General features: G+C 44.9%; 1 protein-coding gene across 1 annotated transcript; it reads right to left on the bottom strand.

Moving 5' to 3' along the window:
• Positions 1 to 3558: 3558 nt before the first annotated feature.
• AGR2 (anterior gradient 2, protein disulphide isomerase family member) lies at positions 3559 to 16184 on the bottom strand. Its single transcript, XM_004582467.2, has 8 exons — positions 16026 to 16184; positions 12374 to 12510; positions 12068 to 12131; positions 11905 to 11957; positions 10575 to 10648; positions 8083 to 8146; positions 4491 to 4574; positions 3559 to 3820 (listed from the first exon to the last, which is right to left on the bottom strand). Exons 2-8 carry the CDS (start codon positions 12501 to 12503, stop codon positions 3771 to 3773), a joined length of 519 nt encoding a protein of 172 aa, XP_004582524.1. The 5' UTR covers positions 12504 to 12510; positions 16026 to 16184; the 3' UTR covers positions 3559 to 3770.
• Positions 16185 to 24101: the final 7917 nt, after the last annotated feature.

The following is a 24101-nucleotide window of genomic DNA, read 5'->3' as shown; positions in this document are numbered from 1 at the left end:
CCTGCCCAAAACGCCCCCATCCTTGGCCTTCATGCAAACTGGTAGGTGTGACAGCCTAACCTAGGTTAGAATGACCTCCACCCCATCTTGGCTTCTGCACATGCCAGTGTGCTATGGTTTGGCTTGGCCCTGCCTGGTCTGCCCCCTATGGAGCCAACCCTCACACTTGCCAACAAGTGAAGCAGCCCTGCCATGGTTGACCAACACCCAGCCCTGACTCAAGTGCTCATCAGCACGAGTGATGGCCCATCAGGGGAGTTCCCCAAGTTCCCCCACCAGGCCCGCTCCTAATCCCAGATTTCACATGTGCCAGTGGGTGCTAGGCCCTTACCTGGCAGTTTGTCCCACCCACCCCCCAGTGTCGACCTTTGTGTATGTTGGTGGATGTTGCAGCCTAACCCATCCCACACTCAATTTTTGGGTGCTCATGCAGGTGCTAAAACCTGGACCAGCCCAGCCCATTCCCAACCCTAATACCTATGAGTATTGTTTCCATGTTTATGCCTAAGCTTAGCCCATCACCACCCCAGCCCTCGAGCAAACCAACTGGTATGACAGTCCTGTAGGGTGAGCTCACTTGCCCCCTCAACCCCGAATCTGCTCCCAGACCCATTTTTCTGGTGTGCTGGTTAGTGTCATGGGCCAGCCTAACATCGTCCACCATCTCCTCCAACACTCGCTGGTGGGTACTGCTAGGCAGGCCCCCCAGCCATGGCTTTTGAGTTTGCTGATAGGCAGGGGTTGATACCAACAACCCCAGCTCAGGTCTCCCACATGGACAGTATTGGTTTGGCTCTGAAAGGTCCTCCAGTTTCATGTGAAGCACCTAGTCTTAGCCCCCTTGTTTAACTGCAAGAACAGTAGCCAGGTTGGTGGAAGTCCCCCAGAAGTCATGCTCTCCCTCAGTAGTCCTCCCTTTCACACATCTCCAGACCCGCTTCTCTAAGAAATCCACAGCCCTCCATGCCCGCAGACCCTCAAGCCTGGTCCTCTGGCAGTGTGCTGTACCAGCCTGGGGCCCTGCCTGCCATCCCAGGGTGCACACACACTCATGTGCGGGTCCCTAGACCCTGTATGTTGATGTGCCTGTGTTTGCCCCCACATATCTTTTTTAAAAATGTAAAACAGGTGATTATGCTGGCACACTGATATAGTTAATTTGAGATTAACCGAGTCCAGGATGCCAGCCAGCTATTAAATGCTTTTCTCCCAGCAGTGCAACTAACACTTGCCTAGGTACAATGCTACTTAGGCCATTGCCTGTAGCTGGGGTGTTCTGCATTTTTTTAATGCTTTCTCAAGGGAGGCTTTTTATTTTTTTTAATTAAGTTTTTTTTGATGATGTTTACATAGTTGACCAGGGTTGGAAGGGTCAGGACTAGGGGAGTGTAGGTGAGACCACTGTTTCCAGTCTCACCTCTCATCCTACTGTGTCTGGAGGAAGGGAGGAAAATTAGGAGGGAAGCCACACCCAATCTCCCTATAACCCCAGTACCCGGTGATGGGGAATGGCTACCCAATGCCATCCAGGGTCCCAATGCGGTGCCTGGTCCAAGTATTCCATCTGAGTGGTTTAGATAGTTCTGGAATGCTGTTGATCTCATCAACCCAAGGAAGAACTCTTTCCAAGGTCCAACTGCTGACACAGTCCACCCCAGAGCCTCCATTCACCCAGATATTTGCTGTCAACGCTTGGCTGGGGCAGTTGAGTAATTTATTCTGTTTTCCTTCCTCTACTACGGTATCAGATGTCCTCTGCACGCCCCAGTGGATTACCTTATCCTCCACGTGCATCTGGGCATGCCAAGCATTGCTTCAAGATAGCCTTGAGGAGGTCCAGTTCTGACACATACATTCCACAGTCAGACCACAGATCCTATGATTCTCCCATGGTTGGAGTTCAGAGTCTAGCAGCTCAGTTGGAAGGATCCCCACAGAAAGATCGTCTAAAGTCCTCGCCTTGAACATGCCAGGATCCCATATAGGCGCTGATTCTAATCCCAACAGCCCCACTTCCCATCCGGCTCCCTGCTTATGGCCTGGGAAAGCAGTCGAGGTCAACCCAAAGATTTGGGATCCTGCACCCGTGTGGGAGACCCGGAAGAGGTTCCTGGTTCCCGACTTTGGATCAGCGCAGCACCGGCTGTTGAGCTCACTTGGGGAGTGAATATTTGGATGGAAGATCTTCCTCTCTGTCTCTCCTCTCTGTATATCTGACTTTGTAATAAAAATAAATAAATCTTTAGAAAAAAAAGAAGAAACAGAGAGACAGAGGAAGAGAAACTCTCACCAACTTGTTGGATCACCTCTCAAATCCCCATAGTGGCCAGGGCTGGGCCAAGCCAGAAGCTGGCAGCCAGCAACCCAATCCAGGCCTCTCACATGGGCAAGAACCCAATTACTTCAGCTGTCACTGCTGCTTCCCAGCTGTTGGTGGGAATTGAACCCAGGGACTTTGATGTAGGATATGTTTTCCATTTTTTTTTAAAGTAATGTATTTGAAAGGCAAAATGACAAAGAGAGAGAGAGAGGTCTTTCACCCACTGATTCATTTACTACCCAAATGCCGCAACAGTCAAGGTTGGTGCAGGCCAAATCCAGGAGCCAGGGACTCCATCTTGATCTCTCATGTGGCTAGCAGGATCCTGACACTTGAACTGTTGTATCCCACTGCCTTCCAGGATCTTGAGCTGGAAGCTGGGTGGAAAGTGGAGCAGTTGGGACTGGACTCTCGGCTCACATAAGGGATCTGAGTGTCTCCAAGTGGCAGCTCAACTTGCTGTGTGACCCTGCCAGCCACAGGATTTGGCATTTTGATTTTCTTCTTTAAAGATTTATTTGACCAATTTGAAAGGAAGAATTAGAGAGAGAAAAGAGAGATCATCCTTCTCGTTAACTCCTCCAATGCCCTAATGACTGGGGCTGGGCGGGTGGAAGCCAGGAGCCAGGCATGTCTTCTGGCTCTTCTATGTGGCTGCAGGGGCCCAAACACTTGAATCATCTTCTCTGCTTTCCTAGGCACATTAGTAGGGAGCTGGATCGGAAGTGGACCAGCCAGGACTTGAGCTTGCACCCACATGGGATGCCTGCATTTCAGGTGGCAGCTTCACCTGTTACACAGTGCTAGCCCAGGACATGGTGTTTTAACCACTATTCCTCATGTTCACCCTCAAAATTGGTCTCTTAAAGGAGAAAGCTACTTGTCCCAAGAGCATTCAGTTTGGTAAAATCCATCATAAAGCATACATCATGAAGTGTATGTGAAGGCTGTCTCCCGGCAGGGGTCTGACTTGAGGACTGCCCTTCTGCGTCTTCCTGCGCCACTACAGCATGTGGCATCAGACCCTTCTGCGGGCTAAGCTCTTGCCTACCTTAGTGGCCTCTTGGGAACCTATAGTGCTGTGAGATGATCCATCATTATGCATATCTCCCATCCTCACTGTTGGGATTAGTTTTGTTTATTCCCTCCTAATGCATTCTTTTGTGCATCCAATTATTTGGTGACCAAGACAACTTTTATGTGAAAGATAATGTTGAGAAAAAAAAAATACCTTCAGCTGAACACCCCCAAAAGGATTTATTTTTTAGAAAATTATGGCTCACCATGGTAACATACAATATTTTCATACAAGTGTACTTGAAATCAACTTTTAAAAAAATGTAATTTTAGCATATGTCCACCTGTACTTCTGTATTCTCTGCTCCTCTGAAATCTCTGGTCCCAAAGCTCGAAGCCCAATAGGAAGAGTTCACAGATGCTATTGTTCTCTCTACAATTCAGTCTTCAGCAACTTGAGTGCTTTCTTCATGTTGTCAAGCACTAGTAAGTAGAAAAATACAGTTAAGATGCCAGCAACATAGAAACAGTGCACCCCCCCCAAGACTGCCTTTTGTTCTCTAGTGTTGAATGAGTAGGGCAAATCGTTGATTATCTTAAGGTAAATTAGAAAGTGTTTTTGTGATAGCCCAGTTCTCTGGTGAATGCTTTTCTTCTCATTTGTTCCCTCTGCAGCCCACACTCCTCGGAAAATCCCTGTGGAAGTTCCATCAACGGGTGACAGTTTGGGCTGATTTAGAAGTAAATTCTAAACCACTTTTGTGAGAAGTATTTGCTGCTAGATGTCTGTAGCTACTACAAAGTGTTTATAAGTGGGTGAAATACAAACCATCAATGGCAATAAGCCAAGCACTTTACACACTTCCTTCAATGCAAGTTCTATTACCTTTTTGCTTATGGATGAAGAACTAGACACTGTGAGGCTGAGTGGTTTGCTCAAAATATTAGAGCCAGCAAGTGATGGAGCTGCTTGCTGTGTCAGAGCCCAGAGTCACCTGGGATGTTGCTACTGTGTCGGAGTGCAGACTCTAGATCACTGTTCTCACAGCAGCAAGGTATGAGAGCAAAGCACTAAGTGGGGTCCCTACTGGTCCCTACACGTGGTGGAGATGCGCAGCCATCGGGGGGCCTCCATGGTGGGGGTGACACTTACGCAGAGCTGCATCAGAAGGCTCGTAGGCGTAGAGACGGTTGGAGTATCTTCCTGTGATGTCAGCTCTAACTGTCAGGGATGGGTCTGTAAAGAGAAGGGGGTTGAATGCTCTGTTCTCTAGGAGCCTCAGAGTGTGATCTACCATGTGTCTACATCCCGGGAAAGCAGCCCAGGGTGCATCCCACAGACGCACCTGCAGCCCGGCAGCTGCCTCACCTGCTACCCTTGGTGCCAAGTTCGGAACCTGGGTATTTGACAGCTGTGTAATGCTACTTGTGGAAATGCGAATATAGATTTTGGGAGCAGTGTTCATTTTTCTGATGAAAATGTCAATGTTCTCTACCACAATTATGGTCAGCTTTAAAAAAAAATGTTTGTTTATTTGAGAGTCGGAGATGAAGAGAATCTTTCATTCTCTGATTTACTCCCCAAAAAGCTGCAATGACCGGGGCTGAGCCAAGCCAAAGCCAGGAGCTTCCTCCAGGACTCCCATGCCGATGGTAGAGACCCAAGCACTTAGGCCACCTTCCAGTGTTGCCCCAGGCACCTTAGCAGGAAACTGGATTGGAAGTGGAGCAGTCGGAACCAACACTCCTGTGGGCTGGTTGGCACTGTGGATGGCAGCTCTGCCCGCTATGTCACAGTGCCAGCCCCTATGATTAGGTTGCAGTTGACAAGTTTTATCAAGAGCAATTAGATAAGTACAAGCCCACATTCAGTGCTGATTTTCAAAATAAGTTACGTCTAATGAGTGAAAGAATGCAAGCGTTAAGCACATGATGTTTCCCTTTTATTGTTAATTGGTTACCTTTTGAAGATATTCAGTAGACCTTTGACACATACATATACCCCTCTAGACTGGCACCCATTGTTTCCTGTTTTGCACTTAGCTTAAAGCTAGTTATCTTTTATGAATAGTCTGTTTTAGGGGTGGAGTTCCTGGGATCACGTTTTGGCTATTTGGCTTTTGGTTGTTATGCAGTTTCCTACCGCTGTGCACCCTGGAGGCAGCAGGTGCTGGGTTAGGTTCCTGCGTTCCAAGGAATTCCTGGATCTTGGCTTTACCCAGCTTAGATCTGGCTGTTGAGGGCACTGGGGGACTAAACTAGTGATTGAGAAGTTCTTCTGCTCATTCATTCTCTTTTTCTAAATCTATCTTTTCAAAAAGTGTATTTTAAGAGGAAAATGTTTATGCAAAAGGGAAATAGTAGAAGGATCTAGAAACTTTGCCCTGAGAGGTGATTGGTAGAATCTAAGACACAAGAACTAGAGGAAGGGACCAGGAAAAGCCACTGACATGCATGCAAATGCTGTTGCCGGTTCCAGAAGGTCAACCTGTCATTCTAGAAGAGTGGACAAGGACCCACAGGTGTTTTAAGAGGCAGATATTGATTCATTCAACGATGGAAGACCAACTTTAGTTGTCTCATCTTAATAAGAAATTAACCTAATGCTTGATATGGTAGTTTGATTGGCTAATTCTCTGCCTTGAAGTGCTGGGGTCCCATACCAGCACTTGTTCATGTCCCAGCTGCTTCACTTCCCATCCAGCTTCTTGCTTGTGGTGGGGAAAGCAGTGAAAGATGGCCCAAAGCTTTGGGACCCCACACCCACATGGAAGATCAGGAGGAAGGTCCTGGCTCCTGACTTCAGATTGGCTTAGCTCCAGCTGTTGAGGCCACTTGGGGAGTTAACCAGTGGATGGAAGATCTTTGTTTCTATAAATCTTCCATTCCAATAAAAATAAATAAATCTTTTAAAGCATGAATTAAGCGGCAAAAGGCTCCTGGCTCTAGCTGCACATTGGAATCAGCTGCAGAGCTCCATATACACTGGATTTGAATTGAATTGTTCAGAGGTGGGGCGTGGGTGACCTGTGTTTAAGACCCTCCAGGTGACTGTAACAGCCAGAGTGGGGGACCCAAGCCAGGGGAGCAGGCAGCCTTGGAGCTGGAGCTTCTGACTGCAGGAAATGAGTGTGGATTCAAGATTGCCATAAAACCCATCCCTGTACAAGGCACGACTAGATGGCTATCCTGTTCCTTACTAACACTGAGATTCTGTAAGTTCTGACAAAGCACATCTGGTACATGAGTGCCTTAGCTCAGCCTTCCTCCTTTCCTCCTATCACTTTGTTTTCTATCCTGTATTATGTAATTAATGTTAACTTTATGAATCACTTAGGTGAATCACTTGAATAGACTGTGCCCAGCTTTGGGATGGATTTTTTGTTTGTTTGTTTTTTTAATTTAAAAGGTGGGTGCAAGTGTGGAAGGGTTTAGAGAGAGAATCTTTTAATAGTTCATCCCCTACATGGCCTTAATGCCCTGGCTGGGCCAGGCCAAAGCCAGGAGCCTGGAACTCGCTCAGGGTCTCCCACAAAGGGGTCCGAACACACATATCATCATCTGCTGCCATCCCAAGCCCACTAACTAACAGGAAGCCGGATCAAGAGCAGGGCAGCTGGTACCTGAACTCTTGCCCTGCTGTGGGGTGTGTTGCAAGTCACGGCTTAACCTGCTGTTCCACATGGCTGACCCCTAGGTAGGATATAACTATAGGTTTAGCTTGAGTCCAACTGACTGCTAAAAGCCAAAGACGGCATGTTCATTTGACCTTTTAGCAAAAACTAATCAAGAACTCACAGCAGTGTCTTGGGGCAATGGCAGAGAAGCAGAAAAACAGCTAAGCTTCCCAACTGGAACCTTCATCAGCGATGACTGGGTCGTTAACTAGGTGACATGAGAAGATGGAGAAGGCAGAAGAAGCTTTGCAGGCTGGGGAGCAACACTGAAATAGCACCAGTGGGAAGAAAGAACCTGGCGACCTTGATATTCGATTCCTAGTCCATATTCCTAACATTCTGAAAATAGTCATTAGCCATGTCAGAAAAATAGAAAAATATCTCACACAGATCAACCAGTTCCCTAGGTTTTTGTTTTGTTTTGTTTTGTTTTTTTTCAACATTTGGGTCTGACATGGTGCAGTAGGTTAAGATTGCAATGCCATATTAGAGCACTAGTTTGAGAGTCGCAGCTGCTCAGCTTTGGATCCAGCGCCCTGCTGGTACACTGGGAAAGCAGTGGATGATGGCCCAAGCACTTGCACCCCTGCCACCCATGTGGGAGACCTGGATGGAGTTCTTGGCTCCTGGATTGAATCTGGCCCAATTCCTGCTGTTGTGGTCATTTGAGAAATAAACCAGCAATACAAGATCACTCTCTCTCGAACACTGCCTTTCAAATAAATAAAATGAACCTCTTAAACATTTAGAAACCTGATGTATTCAGGGAAATTATCTATGCATTTAAACAGGAAGGTGCTTCCTTCTTGGATGTATCGGCAAAATAAGAAATTATAATGAGCAGAGGAGAAAAAGTCCTCTAGTGGAATAAACAGAATTCCCACTTTCTGATGGAAGTGTGGAACTTGCAGTTGTGTCGTAGTCTGGGTACATCATGTCCTGTGCTACAGCGTGGCAGTGGCCTTGGCCGTGGCGCAGTGGCAGACAAACTGCAGGGGATAGGAAGGCACAGGGCAGCGCCTGTGTTGTTTTGAGAATGTGTTTCATCCTATAGCCCCTTTTACTTACCGACGAACATGATCCTGGGGACGTACTGGCCGTCGGGAGAAAGGTGCTTGTCTGTGGTTTCATACTAGGATTGAAACAAACAGATTGGCATTTAGTTTACTCTTCAGCCACTTTCAAGCCTGCAAACCCCGGAGTGTGTCCATTATGGAGCAAGGTACCTGCAGATGTCACCAGGTGCATCAGTGTTGATAACATAGATGGGTGATGAGATGTGGGGAGACTGGGATACTCACAGGTGTGATACACAGGAACACAGTAAAGCTCAAGGAGGGGGAGGGTTTGCAGGTTTTAGGGAAGATAAGGGAGGAGGAGATAGACGTGGTAGAAAAAGCAGAAGTCATTTTCAGAAAAATTACAGGGGCAAACAGACTTCTCTTCAGCATGCCTCTAACCGTGTGCTAATTTTCATTTAGGATTTTCCGGATTGAGCAAGCACCATGCTTATCTTTAAGGAATGCACAGAGGGACAGAAAGGAAAAATTCATATTGAGGAGACAGCAGGTGAATTTTTAGGAAGTGAAGAAGGGCAAGTGTTGGGAGTGCCCAGCCCAGGGCAGGTTTCCCTGAGTCCTTCTTTTAGCAGAAGTTTGAAATGGTGAATAAACATTAGTTATATGGGGGCTGGTGTATTGGCTCAACTGGTTAATCCCCCCACTTCAAGTACCAGGATCCCAAATGGGCACTGGTTCGTGTCTCAGCTGCCCAACTTCCTATCTAGCTCTCTGCTTGTGGTCCAGGAAAGCAGGTGAGGACGTCCCAAAAGCTTGGGCCCCTGCACCCATGTGGGAGACCCAGAGGAGGCTCCAGGCTCCTGGCTTCAGATCAGTTCTGGATGTTGTGGCCATCTGAAGAGTCAACAGAGGCTGGGAGGTTTTCTGACTGTTTTTCTCTCTATAAATCTTTCGTTCTAAATTAAATAAATTAATCTTAAAAAAAAAAAAAGGAAAAGGATATCCCTTTGTAAGAGGGGTAGCCGGCCCGGAGGGGGAAGGCATGGTGCTTGCCTGTGTGGTCAGGGGCTGCAGAAGGAACAAAGGCTCGGGGATGCATGAGGGCAGAGGCGGGGAGATGCCAGATGCCAGATGCCCTGGGCTGGATCACCAGAGAGAGGCCTGGCACATGTTCCCAGTGTTTTCATTGGTGCCAAAATAGTGAACTACCACACTGTGGAGGTGTTGCTCCCCAGACTGATGGTTCATTTGCTCTGAGGCAGCGTGAGGGCAGGTGGCGTTTGCCTTGCAGGCCTGGAGCCATCTGGTAGCCCTATAGTCAGCTCGGCAGAGTGAGTCTTGCCATGGAACACTTGCTTGTGCCTGGGTAGAGGCACCACAAATGGCAGGAACAGTCTGAATTGAAGCACAGAGATTCCCTGCGCTGGCAGAGGGAAGTCCAACCTGAAACCACTTGTTCTGACTGCAAAGCAGGAACCAGACAGAGAAGAGGCTCCAGACTGTCCCGAATCTTGGGGTGTCCAGTGTGGAATATGGCCAGTGGAAGCTAATTCTGGGCTGTTTGTGTCTCGGATGTGTTGGAAGCGGTTGCGTGCTTGGGTAAGATGAAGGAATGATTGGAGAATAGGGATGGATGAAACACGGGTTTGACAGTTGTTTCCATGGAGAACGTGAAAGATGGAAAGCAGGTCAAGTTGAGGTTCCTCAAGTCACAGCTATGGAGGGGTGGAAAGGGAAAGGGGAGCCCCTGGAAGGAGGCAAGGAAGCACCTGTTGGGGTGGGCTGCTCCTGGTGTGTTGGGGGGCGACCTGTTCAGAGGAGGGCAAAGGGGGAGCTCGTGGGGTCACTGCCACTGACCATTTTATTCGAGAGGCAGAGAGACAAACAGAACTCTCATCCTCGGTTCACTCCCCAAATACCCGTGATGACCGGGGCTGAAGCTGGGAGCTTGGGATCTTGGTTAAGTGGGTGGCAGGGATCTAATCCCTGGAGCCATCACTGCTGCTTTCCAGGGAGTATATCAATAGGAAGCTGCAATCAGAAGTCGAGCCCGGACACAAAGCTTGGCACTCTGATGTGGATGTAGGCATCCCAAGCTACGTCTTGATTGCTGTGGCCAATGCCTTTTCCCCGGGTTAGGTAGTTCTTGTTTGTTTCCTTGCCTTTAAAAGTAGAGAGAACTTGCAAAGACAGAACGCTCGCACATCAGAGAGGCGGTGAGGTGGTAGTGAGGTGGGCGTGTGTGAAGCCAAGTCACAAGAGATATGGCTAGGTTTGTGCAGCCCTAGAGTGCAGGGGATGGGCTCAGGAAGTTAAGTGCAAAGTACAGAACGCTTCTGCTACTCACAGCAACAGAAACAATCCTGACCACGGGCGAGTCTTCTTCGGACTCCCTAGGATTGTACATGACCAAATAACACCATAGACATCACTGATAGATGTATCCTATCTTCTCTCCAGTCGGTGAGATGGAAGATTAGAAGGAGGTGCCACTGAGTGTGTGGCCAGGGGAAGCATTAATCACGATGCCAATGAACTTACAACGAGGTTGAGGAGAACAAACTGCTCTGCCAACTTCTGGATGTCCTTATTTTCAGCAAACACTTTCTTTAAAGCTATAAGATAAGGAAAATTGGTCACAGCCCATTCTCCAAGTTGGATGGCATTTTAAATACAGTTTCTGCTTTGCACTTTCAGCAGATAAATGAAGGAATGCAACGCAGCTCACTGCCTTTCTGTTCTGCCGGACACTCATGCCATCACTCTAATCATTCATTCACACACTTAGTAGCACCGAATGGCTGCTAGCCTGGTAGGCACTTCTTTCTGCACTGGGAAAGTGCAGTGGAGGGGAAAAAACCCTCAAGTATTATTTCCGTAGGGGTCAAGTTCTTGTGTGAAAGACCGTAAGTAAGTAAGCAAACATATATGCAATAATTTCTGGTGGAACTGAGCACTGTGAAAGAAAATAAAGCCAGACTAGAGATTAAAGAGCTGTGGGGAAAGCAGGACCAATCTCAGCAGGTGCAAAGGTGATGTGGCAGTGAGGTAGTGATGCAGCTTGGAGGGCGGGTGCTGTGAACAGAGGCAGCTGCAGGAGCGGTAGCCCTGTGCAGGGAGTGAGCTCTGGGGCTTCAGAAATGACTCGAGGCTGGGCCAGATGAAGAGGAGAGAGAAGGATCTGGAAAGGGTTCTTTGAAAGGGAAGGCAGCCACCAACCAGAGTTGGCCTGGCCTGAAGATCAGCTGTGTTGTGAAACCACACGAGCACATGAGTAGTGAGGTTTGGTTTCTGTTTCACAACCACACTTGGGTTTCTTGGCAGATAACTGATTGCAGGGTGGTCAGACGGTGGCTGTTACGGTGCTCATGACAAGCCCAGAGGTGGGCTTGGCCCTAGACAGTAGCGCTAAGCCGTGAGAAGAGGTTGCATCTGGGCAAGGCCAGCATCGTGGAGACTATGGTGTCCAGGGAAAAGTGGAAGCACAGATCTTCTGGCTCAAGAATTAGAACCTCAGGGCAGTAACAGTGGCGTACTGAAGCTGTTGTGGGAACCTGGGAAACCCTGGGCACTGTGCTACTCTGTTTAACTCGTGCAAATCTCCACGCTGCATTTCAGAGGAAATCTACCTGATGCGTTATTTGTGGACTGAAAGTGGAATTAGTTAATTTGAGTTGAATCATAGGGTTTGTTTATTCAAAATAGGCACCCATGTTTCACACAAAGTCTAGAAATACTTAAAGCTGACTTTAAGCTTTCATGTTTTAAAACACGATCTGTTCTATCTTATTTAACTGTGTTGGGTTCTGATGATACAAACATGAGGGATCCAGCTCCTTTTTGGGGAATCTTATTTGGAAAAAGAAGTTACCTTGGCTGTGTGGGCATTCGTCCAAGTGGTGGATGATCATCAAGGGCTTGTTGCTGTAAGAATCAGAGAGAGTGGATGAGTCAAGTGAGTGACAGGTGTGTATGGCTATGCAGCACTAGAGGGTGCTCTGAGAGCTTTTCCCCAGGCCTGTCTTCATGTTTACCTTGTCTTGGATTTGTATAAAGCCTCTTCGTATGTCTGAGTCCAGATGAGTTGGTCACCCCAGCCTAGAACAGAAAGAACCCACGTGTATAAGGAGACCACAGTTTCAGACCCAAAGTTATGGAAAGGCACATTGAAACATGGGTTGAGAGGGAAAGAAAGCCTGAGGAAAAAAGCATCATCAATGGTCATCAAGTCAGAAAGACATCCAGCCACCTTTATTCAGCATGGGCATGTCAGCACAGAGAATCGGAAAGTCTTGCCCAGCTAAGTGGTCGCTGGAAGCCCCCGAGCGGCTGACTCCTACCTCGGGAGAGGGTCTGAGGCAGCTTGGGCTTCCCGTCCTTCTTAGTGCCAGGTTTGACCGTGGTGTCTTTGGCCAATGCACAGGAGAGGGCCACCAGGAGCAGGAATGCTGACACGGACATCTTCTCCATGGTGAATCTGACGTGGAGAGTGGACCAACAAGAAGTGAGTGGCCTGCAAGATCTGCAGGGAGGAATGTGACACAAGTGAGCTTCTGCTGAGGTTGGAACAGAAAGCTGTTTCCCATGAGAATCCAGAAGAATCTGTGCCCACCTGTATACCTACCTACGCACCTGAATCTGTGCCTACCTGTTTAATTACATATGTACCTATCTACTACCTACTTATCTACCTACCTACCTACTTTCTTACCTGTCCACCTGTTACTTCCTCATCTCTGTTCCTACCCACCCACCCAGTCATCTACTAATCTATCAATAGATATAGACCCATAGATTTAGACACAGAGATGTAGATCTCATAGGGCACACAGCTATCCGTACAGATATGTGTCTAGCAACAAATAAATTTGATAGAAGAAAGTAAAATAATTAGAAGTAGATTTGCTTGTAGCTAGAGAAGTTTATATTTCAATGTTAGAAATCAGATAATTAGTTATACATACTCTTATAACTAGAGAAATTTGCCTTTAAACTCTATGTTTCAAAAAAATGGTTCACGAAGATTCCTGTGGGATTATTTCCTCTTCCACTCCCCTCCCAACTCCCACAGCAGTGCCTCAGTGTGTAATATGAAAAATTTGAAGTTCAGAGAAACGAAAGGGTTTATAAAACAGATCCAGGGGCCCGGCGTGGTGGCCTAGCGGCTAGGGTCCTCTCCTTGAACGTGCTGTGATCCCATATGGGCACCAGTTCTAATCCCAGTGGCTCCACTTCACATCCAGCTACCTGCTTATGGCCTGAGAAAGCAATCGAGGACGGCCCAAATCCTTGGGACCCTGTACCCACGTGGGAGACCTGGAGGAAAGGTCCTGGCTCCCAGCCTCAGATCAGCTCAGCTCCAGCTGGTGCGCTCACTTGGGGAGTGAATCATCAAATGGAGGCTCTTCCTCTCTGTCTCTCCTCCTCTCTGTATATCTGACTTTGTAATAAAAATAAATACATCTTTAAAAAAAAAAAGGTCCAGAACAAAAGCTTTTGGATCTTCCCTTACTTCCTGTTCACGTGTAGACATTGCCACTCAAGAATGCATGATGAGTGGAGTGATTCCCAATTTCACTTGGAACCTGCCAGTCTCGGCCTTTCCCCACCCTCACCCAGCTCTCCCGAGAGCAGTATTTACTCCGTGTCAGCTGATGCCCCTCAGTGTGGGATTCCCTCCAATGAAATCACCCTTGGACTTTTTATGTGGGCCTCTAGTGGATGATTCCGTGAGCATGCTCCTTAGGGCACAAAAATATTCTGATTCATGATGCAGTGCGGCAGACCCTGTGAGTGCCTCTCTGCTACAGTCTTCCCCCCTTTTGGTGTTCCACGGTTAGTTCTTAGAAAAGTACAGATGAGTCAGATGTGTGCCACGAGTGTGTGAGGAGGAGGGGAGGGAAGTGGAGTGAGGCTCTTGAACAAGGTTCTAAGGTTTTTTTTATTAATTACATTGCATTATGTGACACAGTCCCATATACACTGGGATTCCCCCCACCCCTCCCCAAACCCTCCCCCCTCCCATGGTGGATTCCTCCACCTTGCTGCATTACCACAGTTCAAAATCAGTTGAGATTCTTTCATTGCAAGCATATACCAAGCATAGAGTCCAGCATCTCATTGCCCAGACAAATTCAACGGCTTGTTGGGGAGACCAGAGATGGTCTCCCCAACAAGGTACTAAGGTTAGCAAGGGATCATAATGTGGGAAGCAGAACTGCATTTCTCACAAAGTCAAACACTAAACCTGCCTAAAAGGAAACATGGGACAATGGTATCTAACTCTAATATTGGTGTGGGTTTGAGTTAAGTCAATAATCTCTGCAAAAGATGTATGGTGAGTTCTCATCGCTCCGTGGTTCTAAGAGTGTCTCATGATTGGTAGAGGAAACTCCGAGAAGCTTTGCTAAGCATTAAGCTGATTTTTCTCTAAACGTTGCCAAATTACCAAATCCATCTATTCCTTGGGTCATAGTATGTAGCCACAAAGTGCCTTCCTCAGAAAAGACATGAGCAAAAAAGCAGAAATAACACATTGAACATTTAATGCCTGTAAGAATGCGGCAATGTCCCTAACTATTTTTGTCTTCTAGAATTTAGTTCTGCAAATCATTCAAGCGTACTGTAAGTCAACAGCACCCAGCCCTCTTCGTGTGACTGTATTTTTCAGTGTTAAAAATAATCAAGAACTTCTATGTGAGACTAATGATACTTTTTCAATATCAGTTGGTCCAGAAATATATCATCACAAGTAGCTACTTTGAATTTATCAACAAACATTGGGTTTTCTACATTATTTATGAAGACACCGATGTGCACCTGAAAAGCTGATACTAAATTGGTGATGAAGTGTTTCATTAATCCACTGACAGTTCTTGTGGTACAAGTGGTTGTTGGGTTGCCCTGCAGCACAGCTCCACAGGTTACAGGTTGGAACTATTGATGAAATAGATGTAAATAGATGTATTACAGGCATTTTATGACAGATTATGCAGGAAGGCCAATGCACTTCCTGCTGGATGAACTTCCTGCTCTGGAATGGCTTTTTGAAATTCATAGCTTGAACTGGCTCTGGTCTGAAATTTTTCTGCATTAAAACATCTTTAACCCAAAGCTAACCATAGGACACATGGGCAATTTGGATCAGCCCCTTCCCCTCCCCACACACAAACAGGCACACACAGTCTTACCGATCACTGTCTCCATATCTTGTCTTTATCAAGAGAGGGACTTGCAGGGACAGTTAGTATCTCTGTTACTATCAGGAAAGCCACCCTGGTTCTCCTGTCTGACAGCCAGTCTACATACTTAGAGACTGAAGGAGCAACTACTCTAGCTTTAAAACACGCAGGCAAAAGAAAGCCGTTTCCTTATTGCCACAACATGCTAAGGTATCTCCCAATGTTTATGAAAAATGGGTTAAAAAGATATGATTATGATGCCGCAAGAAGTTTCCGAAGTTCATGCATTTGAGAGGCTCTATAGAAAGTTCATGAAAATGAACATCATGAAAAATCTCTGCATTTCAATATATACATATGTATATATTTACACCAACAGAAACTTAATCTTTGAATGCCATTTCGCACCAGTGTTTCGCCTCGTATTGCCGCTGGGTAACCCGAGCTATGGCTCCTTAGTAGAGGATCTTGTCTGCCTTTGCATTGCCTTAGTCAGGGTGGGATAAACCGAACAGATGATGGGGACTGAGGTGGAGACCCCTGGGGTCTCTGTGCCAGCTTTGAGAACCCCTGCCATTCACTCATTCCTCAACATTTTGTTTCCTAAAGGAGACAGCTTGGGAATACACCACTTGCCAGAACTACCCAAGCTGGGCTCCAGGAAGCCCCTGAAAATCCCACAACTCCTGCTCCAAATTCCACTTTCCCCTCCCTTGGACACTCTGACTTCTCTGTCGGTTGGCTGCGAGCACCTGGAGGCCAAAGCTCCCTCCAGCAGGTGCCCTTCCCAAGTGGTTGTCGGGAATCTTACCTGGATTTCCCCTCCCACTGCCTGTGTGAGACACTCCGGACGCAGTCCAAGCTTCTGCCTGTGCCACTTGAGCTCAATCCTCTATTTATGCATCACAGCACACCTCACTCCCACCCACTAATCCTGTGTTTACATGTGGCTGACTCGGAAATGAACCTGCCTTTTTCCAAGCCATCTTCTTCCTTGAGTTAAAGAGCTCCTTGCTTTAAAAAAGAACATTGCAAAAAGAGGGTTTTTCTTTTTAAAACTGTTTATGAAAGTATATTGTTAAGAGACTTGGTAAAGATGGGCAGGGTGCCAAATCCAAGGTAAGCTTAGAGGAAGACCTTTGATTTGCCAGAAGGCTGATTTGTCTTTATGTGATTGGATGGGGTGTGTGTTTGTAGATTTATTTCTTCCCTCCCCTTGGGCAGGCTGCCCTTATTTAATAGGAAATCTGCATTGAATGATTCACCATTCCAACCCTTAGAGTTGTAAAATCTGCCATAATCCATCACATTACAAATTATTTCTCATGATGGACTTTCCACTTTTTGGCAAAAAAAGTTTTATTAACTACAAGTTTGCAGAACATATGAATCAAGGGCCTGTAAAATATTTCAGAAATGAGTAAATACCTGGAAAAATGCATTAGCAGGAAGCTGGTCAGGAAGCAGAGCCAGAATCTGAACTTAGGAGCCCTGATATGGAGTGAGGGTATCCCAAATGGCTTACCAAATACCTACCCTGGGAAATGCTGGACAACCCCGGAGTAACTAAAGGGATACAACCTTTATTAAATCTCTCTCTAAACTACTTCAGTGATAATGTTTCAGAACTGTTCTCATTACTTATTTGAGTAGAGGTTTGAATTATGTAAGCAAAATGATTATTCTGAAAATACTGAATTTCCAGTTGGCACCGTGGCACCGTGGGTAAAATGACACCAGCATCCTGGATGCATGCTGGCTTATGTCCCAGTTGCTCCTCTTCTGCTCCAGCTCCCTGCGAATGGCCTGGGAAAGCAACAGACGATGGTCCATGGACTCCTGAAGACCCAAATGAAGCTTCTGGCTTCAGCCTGGCTCAGTCCAGGCCTTTGTGATCAACTGGGGAAAATGAATGGAAAATCTCTCTCTCTCTGTTTGTCTCCTTGTCTCTCTCTCTCTCTCTCTCTCTCTCTCTCTCTCTCTCTCGTGTGCGTGTATCCCTCTCTCTGTTACTCTTTTAAATAAATAAGTTAATGTTCAAAAAGTTGACTTAACAAGTAGTCAATTTTTCTCTTTCTCTGTGTCCTTTTTTCTCTGTTATTTTGACTTTTAAATAAGTAAACTAACCTTTACAAAATTCAATTTCAACCCAATTATATATCTGTAGAGATAATATCTTTTAGAGTTTGAAAACAGTTGTTTGAGTTGAACTTCTACAATGCAAAAGACTGGCTCGGAGACCTTTAGTCTCCTTAGCTGCTAGAACGTTCAGTTGAACCCCTTCACTATGCAGGCGGAAGAACGAAGCACAAAATGAAGGTCTTCTCGAGAGTTCTCATTTAGGACAAGTGTCTTTTGCAGAAAGTGGGACGTGGATGGTGTATGGAGTTTGGAGGTGTCCTTTCACATCTCTGCAACGTCAGATTTTTGCCTAAAATGGGAATCGCATTGTCACGCATGACTGTTCTGGGCGTTACGTGAGTTATGACATGGGAGTGTGTTTAATTGGTTAGGACTGCCCTAACAGAAGGGTACAGAGCATGGGCCTTAACCAGCAGCGATTTATTTTCTCACATGTTTGGAGGCCATGAGTCTAAGATCAACGTTATCACCAGGATTAATTTCCTCTAAGATTTTCCTCCTTGACTTGTAGGTGGCCCTGGTCTTCTCTTTGTTGCTCTGCAGGGCTTTCTCTCTGTATCTGTGTCCTGATTTCCTTAAGAGACACCAACGTTACTGTCTTCGGGCTCAGACTGACGACTTACTATAATGTGATTTTTCCTGTGGGAGGCTGTATGCATTCACTTTTGCCTTTGATACTAATCCCCACTACTAGAACACATAAACTTTGGGTAGTTATGACTCAGCCAATGACGTTTAATGACTAGACACAATTCTGACTTATTGCCAATAAACTCTAATGATTTGATCATCACCCTACGTTTACCCCAGGTCAGTAAGGCATAACAAGAAATTGGTGAATATGAGAGCACAACCTAACCCTAACCAACTCTGGTGGTGCTGTGGCTTCCCAGCTGTGTCTGTCCTGGTTTGATGCCGTGGTTTGTGGTGCAGGGATGCTTAGAGAGAAGTGCCTGAGGGGCTCTTGCTGGATTTGTTGAACAGGGTCACTTTCAGCAATGAGGTTATGTGATCAGTCTTTGTAATTTGCCCGGTATTGGAACTATTCTTGGTTACTAGGTAGATATTTTAATAATATTGGAGTAGAATAGGATACTTTGATATAAAATATTTGCTAAGTTAAAGTTGCCAATTTCCCTAAACAGTAGCTACAGTTAAGTGGCTTGTGTTAAGTGTTAAGTGTTAAGCTACAGTTAAGTGGCTTATATCCTTGTGTTTTAAATACTTGGCGCATGGTTATTTCTTAAACTTAAAACATTTGAGACACAGAAATACAAAGTTATGTGCATATACATGGTTGCACACATGCAAACACATGCACGTGCCTGATGCCGTCCATGTGCTGGTTAACTTTGCAAATGCTCCCAATAGACAGGCAGTGGCCCAGAGTGGAGCCTAGAGTACCCTGTGTGTGCTGGATCCTTGAATCTATTGTTTACCTATTCACTCACACATTTCTTCACTAAGTATCCGTCAGCTTTATTTGTATGGCAACTGTTACACAGGTAATAAAGATGTATAGGTGAAAAATCACCATCAGTCATTGAGATAATCAGACATAAGCATAGATACTGACAGTTCAGGGGGATACATCACCCCTCTGGGGAAGCATGGATGTTAACAATGTCATCCCTTCCCTAAGGGTTGGTCATGATCATGAAGGCAGAACTACATGAACATTAACCGTCCCTGTGAGAAGAACTTGAAACATGGGCCATGTTAGTGATAGGAGCAATAGGTATTTCTATTTCTTCAGAGTTTTAGCAGGAAGTGTGTGGTGGGTAGGGGGCAAGCTATAGCTTCACACATGTGTAGCACAGTAGAACTAAATACCAGCTTTGCTGACCTGACTGCGCTATGCGTTGGCCATCTCTCTTGTAAAATGGGATAGTGAGATCTGTGTTTTAGAATTTGTGCCAAGTGTATCAGATGATTAAGTAAGTCCTTGGGATGCCACATGGCAAGTAGAGCTCCAAAATGTCCTGGTTTGCAATACAGGGAGGGCCGTGTGCCTGCGCATGCTATGAGCAGCAAGGCCTCCGTGTATCAAGTCTGTGACAGCAGAATCTTTGTTTTGATTTTTTTGTGATTATAAAACCCAACCTCAAGCTTAACTTTTCAACATGCACTTAGTGGAATTAATTTCTCATCATGACAGTCTCTCTCGACTTCTTTGTGTCCTTTTAAAAAAGAAAGTGAGCTCAGGTGAGTGGACACAACTGACCCAAAATCACAAGGTTAATGAGAAGAGAGATAAAGTAAAAAGTTTTGATTGATGAAAATTAACCCATTCTTTTCGGCTCATCAGGCTGTCTTCTTGTATCAGTTGGAGCTGAATAGCAACAGTGTGTTACTATTTGAATTTGTTGTAATGTCTGAGGAGGACTTTTTATTTAGCAAAAATTGTTTCCAATATTCTAGATTCAACTGATATTCAGTCACCTAAAACTTTAAACTTTAAACCTATTTTTTCCAAATCTGCAAATTTAAGTTAAAATATGCAAATATATGTATTTATATAAAGTATACAAAATTCCGTTATTAAGATAGTAAACCTGGGGCCTGGCGGTGTGGCCTAGCAGCTAAAGTCCTCGCCTTACACGTGCCAGGATCCCATATGGGCGCCGGTTCTAATCTCGACAGCTCCATTTCCCATCCAGCTCCCTGCTTGTGGCCTGGGAAAGCAGTCGAGGATGGTCCAAAGATTTGGGACCCTGCACCCACGTGGGAGACCTGGAGGAGGTTCCAGGTTCCCAGCTTCAGATCGGCGCAAAACTGGCTGTTGGGGCTCACTTGGGGAGTGAATCATCGGATGGAAGATCTTCCTCTCTGTCTCTCCTCCTCTCTGTATATCCGACTTTGTAATAAAAATAAATAAATCTTAAAAAAAAAGATAGTAAACCTGTAAATAAGTGTTACCTACTTTGATTATTAGCGATTAACTAGATTTCAATAGATTATATTAATCTAAATTAAGCAGAGTACAATCAATGGATTCAACAACAAATTTAATAAAGTCTCTTTAACTATTTAAGGCTATATTTTAACTTGGCTACCAGTGCACCTAATTCTCTTAAACTTTGTAAATGTTTAACAACATATAATAAAATTAGCAAAACTTGTCTAAACATCGGTAACTCATAAATACAAAATTACTGGACAGTTCACTAACGATTTTAGATTTCTTCATCAGCAATGAACTATTTTACAGTTTTCAAATTAAAATCCTAGTTCTAGACATATCTAAATTCATAAGATTGAGATTCAGTTTACCAAAAAATAAACTGCTTTTCCAATTACACACACTTAAATGACATATAGTCTTCCAATATGTTTCAAACTTAACATAAATGACTTAATCTTGTAGGTGTGAGTAACTTCATTAACTCTAACTAGCAAAGCAAGAGATCTTGTTGTCCTCAAATAATGATCTACAGCCTGGCATCCTGTTAAGCCGTGGCGAGGTGTGCTGTGACAAGCCAGAAGACATTATAAAAGGGACGTCAAAGCGGTTCAATCATTTTCCCTGTGCATTTAAATTGTTTTGTAGGTGGGTACTTTCTCATTAAAACAAAAATTTATTTGAACAGCAGAGTGACAGATGAGAGAGAGAGATAAAGACAGGCAAAGGTGTCTCCATTTGCTGGTTCACTTTCCAGTTGCCTGCAGATCTGGGCCAGGCCAGAACCGGCAGCCAGGAACTTCCTCCTGGTCATGATGGAGAGCTCTCAGGCCAGCCTCGCCTTCCCCAGGCACATCAGCAGGATCTGGATCGGAAGCAGAGCAGCCACTTGGCGAGGGGATGCTGGCTTGACCCGCTGTGCCTCAACGCCAGTCCCTGAAGGCGGACAGGAATCTGAAGCAAGCCGTTTCACAAAACACGTAGAACTTTTCTCTGAAATGACATACGACTATTAAGGTTAAGTAGAGAGCAAAAATCTTCACTTGTTGGCGAGGTTGTGGGGAAAAGGGAACCCTACTCCACTGCTGGTGGAGCTGCAGGCTGGTACAGCCTCTGTGGAAATCAGTATGGAGAACATTCAAACAACTCAAAATCAACATACCGTATGATCCAGCAATAGCACTCCTAGGAATATATCCAGAACACTTGTTTTATGAGAAACCAACATGCACTCCTATGTTCATAGCAGCACAATCAGTAATTGCAAAAACATGGAAGCAGCCAAAATGCCCATCAGCAGAGGACTGGATAAGAAAGCTATGGTTCATCTACTCCATGCAATACTACTCAGCTATTAAAAAAAAACAAAATGCAGTTCTTTGTGGCCAAATGGGCCAAACTGGAAACCATAATGCTAAGGGAAATGAGCCAATCCCAAAAGGTTAAATACCACATGTTTGCCTTAATTTAAGATGATATGATGTTATGTATAACATGTTATGTTATGTATGTTATATGTTGTGTATAAACTAAAATTGAAATGTCAATGAGGTGGTCACAGAGGGTGATTAAGAACTCGCATTTACCTTTACCATATTGGTTACTCATTACTATGTCAATTAATTCCATAATGATGTAAATTTTTGCTGATGGTATGTTGGAGCTTTCAATTGACTGGGATGATACTTTGCTGGCTCTGTCTTCAGACCAGAGAGGGTATACCTAAGAAGCCGTTGAACTTGACTGGACAATAAGATGCTGGACTCTATGTTTGGTATATGCTTGCAATGGGGGAATCTCAACTAAACTTGAACTGTGGTTATGCAACAAGGTGGAGGAATCCATCATGGTGGGAGGGTTTGGGGAGGGGTGGGGAGAACCCAAATACCTATGAAATTGTGTCACATAATACAATGTAATTAATGAATTAAAAAAAAACAATAAAAAAAAATCTTCCTGAAACCCAGGGTCTCATAACCGCTCTAGCCATCTCTGAAAGGGAGATTTCCTATATGTTAAGGCAACGTGTCCTTAGCAGTTGGCTACTGGCCCTACAGTCAATATTGTTAGAGGGCAAACACACTCCTTACACTCCTTAGGGTGGAGCCCGGAATAAGCAGAGATGCAGTGGGAGCTGTCATTTCCCCTGGGGCTGGTTCTATAGGAGATCACTTTGGACAGATTTAGCTCTTGTGGAACCTAATACATTTTTGCCACGTTTTTGCTAGTCTATCACCTTTCCCTGCTCCCATCTAAACTGATGGTCTTTAGGCCATGACCCGAGTTTTCTATCTTCTTTTGCAGCCTTGTATACAGAATTATAAGGGACAGTGGTAAATAAATGTTAGCAAGGCATACATAGGAAAATATTATCTAGCAATAAGTTGATCACATAGGATAAATATTGTAACGGTGCAAGAGCGCTGTGTCACATAATATAGAGCTTGAGAGTTTGTGATTTTTCTTTATCGGGTCAAACATCATAAATCTCAATATTGTGAATCAATAGTAGAAAGCGTGCTTTACTATGAAACAAGCTCAAAAGGAAAATCCTGTTAGGCTTGTAATTTTCTCATCTGTGAAGCAGTGGTAATTTTAACACCCCACTTCCTATGTGCATTTAATTGACCATATTTCTTGGGAGATCAACATGCTTTTTCTGAGATCCGTGATTCCAAATTGGCCTCTAATGAGTGTATCTTTTATACCAATACGAAATGAAAGAACTGGTTTGAAAAATCAGAGATGGGGTAATTTTTGGATTTTTAGAAAAACTGCTATGATTGTTACCTACAGGAACAGGATCCCTATTGCCTTCACAAACTTGAGGGTGCTTTGCAGTGTCCGGTCATTCTGCATTATCCTTGAAGAATCAGTCAATGAGAGAGTACCACGTACGTTGTTCTCCCGTATTCTTGCTTGCATGCGTTTTCCACCTGACTCATTCTGAAACAACTGTATTCTTAGAATCTTCAGTGTGGGCCAGCCCAGAAAGCAAACAGAAGAGAAGCCTGCCACCTTTACTTTCTTCCTGATTTCTTTAAGACCTCGTCATCATTTCAAGACAAAACTGTGCTCTGTTCCCTGCATTGCCTGTCCCCTCCCCTCATCTGTGCTACTGGGAAGCCACCACTGATTTTCATTACAGGCTTTCAGACTCTGTTGTGGGAAAGGGATGGGTTTCCACTTGGTGATACATGGGATGTAACTTTAGAAGTGTATCTTTAATTACAGTTAAACCAGTTTTCTATTATTCCCATTTTCTGCTGTGTTAGTAAATCAAAGGCATTCCCAGTGCACATAACTCTATTGATTCTCCGCTGTAATTGTTAGCTCCTTTGATAATTTGGTGGATTTTCTGGGGCTGCCGCTATGATTGAAAGGAACCTGAAGGCATCCAGGGCTTGAAGCGGAGACATCCCGTGTGGAATCGTTCCAGCCACTTTGCTTAAAATGCCAGAATTAGCACAAGGAGATTTGTTCTAAAGTACAAACTATTACCAAGAAAATACTTTAACAATTTTGAGATGAATATATGGATGTTTTCTTTATGAATTAAATATTAGTTCCATCTGACTCACTTCAGTAGCTTGGCTCAGGCTTGTTTTCACTCTTCTTAAATGAAAATCTAGACTCTTATGTGACATAGTTTATAGCTCTGTCTAGTCACTTTCCCAAGATAGGGAAAGAAAATGAAACCGAAAAAAAATGCAAATTGTCACAAGAATTTCTTTGTTTGAAAAAGATTTATTTATGTTGAAAGAGAGCTCTTCCATCTTTAGGTTCATTCGCTAGATGTCCACGACGACCAGGACTGGGTCAGGTGGAAGCCAGCAGACAGGA

The sequence above is a fragment of the Ochotona princeps genome, chromosome 20 (assembly GCF_030435755.1).
Source record: "Ochotona princeps isolate mOchPri1 chromosome 20, mOchPri1.hap1, whole genome shotgun sequence".
Lineage (NCBI taxonomy): Eukaryota > Metazoa > Chordata > Mammalia > Lagomorpha > Ochotonidae > Ochotona > Ochotona princeps.
This window is presented reverse-complemented; position numbering and strand designations above follow the sequence as displayed.

What these genes read in the sequence shown, in the direction of transcription:
- AGR2 (XM_004582467.2), bottom strand. Translation starts at nt 12,503, where the DNA reads ATGGAGAAGATGTCCGTGTCAGCATTCCTGCTCCTGGTGGCCCTCTCC. An exon ending in GCCTCAGACCCTCTCCCGAG is followed by an intron (nt 12,132 to 12,373) that starts GTAGGAGTCAGC and finishes TTTCTGTTCTAG; the next exon opens with GCTGGGGTGACCAACTCATC. An exon ending in CCCCAGGATCATGTTCGTCG is followed by an intron (nt 4,575 to 8,082) that starts GTAAGTAAAAGG and finishes TTCTCTTTACAG; the next exon opens with ACCCATCCCTGACAGTTAGA.